We start from the raw sequence: 2,740 nt of genomic DNA, 5'->3' as shown, positions 1-2,740 counted from the left end.
TGATATATTTTGTTCCAGGTTGTGATATAAATACAGTTATCATACAACCGTAATTGATTGAGTTTACATCTTCATCACTGGCGAAAAATATTGAGCTTTCATTGACGCGTTCGGGTTCAACAAATTTTTTCTAATTTTGCTGCATGAGTCCTTAAATCTAAAAAAATTTAATAACTAGCCAGCCTCTTTAATAACTTAATAAACATCTGTTTATGCTACAATAAATGGTTTACTTGGAACATAAAATCAAAACAATTTTTTTTTAAACGACATAGGTCTACTTCTTTCCCTTCAGACCACAAAATAACTTTCCACTCAGTTGTTGCCCTTCATGAATATATGTGGAGACACTCGATACTGACAAATGACTCGTTACGTCAAAACACCAGTTTAAGGTTTTGCAATTCAATTCTGTCTCGCTGTTTTTCTCCTGTCTGTATGTTTGTCTCGCTGTTTTTCTCCTCTCTGTCTATTTGTAAAACCCAAAAGTGCATTTCCTACTCCTGGTGCTCACGCTCAGAAAACTTATGCTAGCAGTTCTCAAATAAAGACCAGACGCAAAATATCTACAACAAGAAGTAAAAATTTATTCTGTGAAAATATTAAGTCTGCCGGGGTAAAATGATAGAAAAATAAATGAGAAAAATATATATTTTTCCTGCTGTATTGACTCTGGAAACACAAATTTGTATTCGGTTATTCATAAACTTACCTCTTTTAATTAATGAACTAGATCTAATTATTAGTCATGGCCAGAACTCACTGGTTCTCAGCGTGAACACCTACTACAGCTGGGTTCAAACTCAGTAGCTTAAGTGTTCCAGGTCAATTGTTGTGAGTGTTTCAGAGAAGAAATCAAAACTTTCTGATGATAAACCCATAGGGCTATCGACCGACTCTGGCAAACTCGGGGATACAGCATCTGAAAGATGAAGACAGGATTCTGTCGAGAAAACCTGAAAATCCTGCAAAGGAACGTCCAGAGCCGTGGGACCGCCATTGTCCCGGGCAGATGCGCACTCCAGAGCCATTGTTGAATTGCAGTGAGGAACAGTGGGTGTCGGGCTAGGGAAATGTTTTAGATTTTTGTCATTGCTGTTTAAAGGCGAAACAGTGGAGCTCTGGCATTCTCCATTGTGCCCATTTTGTGATTGTTGCGAAGATAAAGTATTCTGTTGAAACGGGTAACTCTCTCTCTCTAAAAGAGCTCCGGACACATTGTTTGCCGCCTGCTCGAAAAATGATTTGCCGTCGCCTTGTCCACTAGCAGCCTCCTCAAACTCCAGGCTTAAGAATTTCCCCTCGCCGTCGTGGTTTTCTTTGCACTGCGTCTGGCGTTTGTGCTTCATTCTCCGATTCTGAAACCATACTTTTACTTGCCTCTCAGTCAAATCCAGCAGCGCGGCGATTTCCACTCGGCGCGGTCGGCAGAGGTACTTGTTGAAATGAAATTCTTTCTCTAGTTCAAGCAGCTGGGTGTTAGTGTACGCGGTCCTCAGCCTGCGTGTGGACCCGGTTCCATCCGAGATCTCGGGCGAACCTAGGGACGGGGGATAACAGCAGAATCCATTATTGATAGGCCATTAGTAATGTTCACATCCTGGATTAAAGATTTGTTTCACGGACTCTGATGGGATAGAGGAACAGTCGGACTTGAAGATTAATGTACACGCCAGTTGACGGCGTTGAGCAAGAGCAATCTATCACTCTTCATTACTGTCAAATATTAAAATTTATGCGCAGCACTACAAGTTGCCAATAAAGTTGGGAGGTCATAATAAAAAACTTTATATCCCGTCGCTGTGTTTAATGTATTAAAAATCCAACAAGCAGCTACTGACTACACATATGAGCCTTAGAGAATAACAGATTATTCTCGAGGCATTAGATTTCCCTCAAGCCACTTATGCAAAATTGGAATATTTTTAGATTAGTTTGACTAAAAATGAAATTAAAACACTCTAAATCTTAATTTATAATATCTCCGTTACCTTGTGGAGAGAAGTATAGTGACCCGGGGTCGGTGGCTGTCGCTGTCGATGCTGTCTGGTTTTTCTTGGGGGCTTTTTTCTCCTTCATCCAAGGGTACTCCGGAGGCAGGGATGCGGCAGGCAGAGGGCAGGAGCCGTTCGGGTTCTGCTTTGGCCGGCTATGGCGAGGGTGGCTGCCAGGACTCAGGCTTGGTATGGTCTGCTCAAAAGGAGGAGGAATCAGTGTCGAGTGTGAAAGCGTCGAGTTCTTGATTGATGAACTTTGAAATGCATCAACGACAGGGGTAAAAGATGTCAGGCACTCCGCGAGCGACGGCTGACTATTGATAAAGCCTGTCTCTCGCTCGAATTCGTAATTCATCTCCTCTGGACAATCTAGAAAAATTCGCCTCTCCTGTCAAATTTGTGGCCCTGAAAGAAATAAATGGAATATCGTGGCCTGGTGTGTAAAAAAAAACTATGTAACTGATTATGGCCGTGTGGGGACGGCGATGCCATTAAACTATAGCTTTCAGGGAGACAAGGTTGAAATTGGACCGTATTGCTTGTCACATGATTACCTCTGTCCAATGACAATTTGGGGTTTAATCAAAAGAAGCCACTGTCTTCGTGATTGATCGGAAAAGTCTGGGAGGAACGCCTCACTCCCGGAGTAGGGCTAGTTTATTTACGCATTTTGATTCACTCAGGCCACTACTCGGTAAATTACAAATAGCTTCTGCTCAGTTTTCTGGGGCAGTGAATGACAC

At 42.3% G+C, this 2,740-nt stretch overlaps 1 protein-coding gene across 1 annotated transcript; it reads right to left on the bottom strand.

Annotated features, from left to right (window-relative positions):
- Nucleotides 1–803: 803 nt before the first annotated feature.
- Nucleotides 804–2,352, bottom strand: hoxa2b (homeobox A2b). Its single transcript, XM_030781779.1, has 2 exons — nucleotides 1,992–2,352; nucleotides 804–1,540 (listed from the first exon to the last, which is right to left on the bottom strand). Exons 1-2 carry the CDS (start codon nucleotides 2,350–2,352, stop codon nucleotides 804–806), a joined length of 1,098 nt encoding a protein of 365 aa, XP_030637639.1.
- Between the last annotated feature and the right edge of the window lie 388 nt (nucleotides 2,353–2,740).

The sequence above is a fragment of the Chanos chanos genome, chromosome 8, assembly GCF_902362185.1.
Source record: "Chanos chanos chromosome 8, fChaCha1.1, whole genome shotgun sequence".
NCBI classification, from domain to species: domain Eukaryota; kingdom Metazoa; phylum Chordata; class Actinopteri; order Gonorynchiformes; family Chanidae; genus Chanos; species Chanos chanos.
Note: the sequence above shows the minus strand (reverse complement) of the source record. Positions and strands in the feature narration are given on the sequence as shown.

Coding starts and splice junctions, on each gene's coding strand:
- hoxa2b (XM_030781779.1), bottom strand. CDS start 2,352: ATGAATTACGAATTCGAGCGAGAGACAGGCTTTATCAATAGTCAGCCG. Junction 1,541..1,991: donor ACTATACTTCTCTCCACAAG/GTAACGGAGATA, acceptor CCCCGTCCCTAG/GTTCGCCCGAGATCTCGGAT.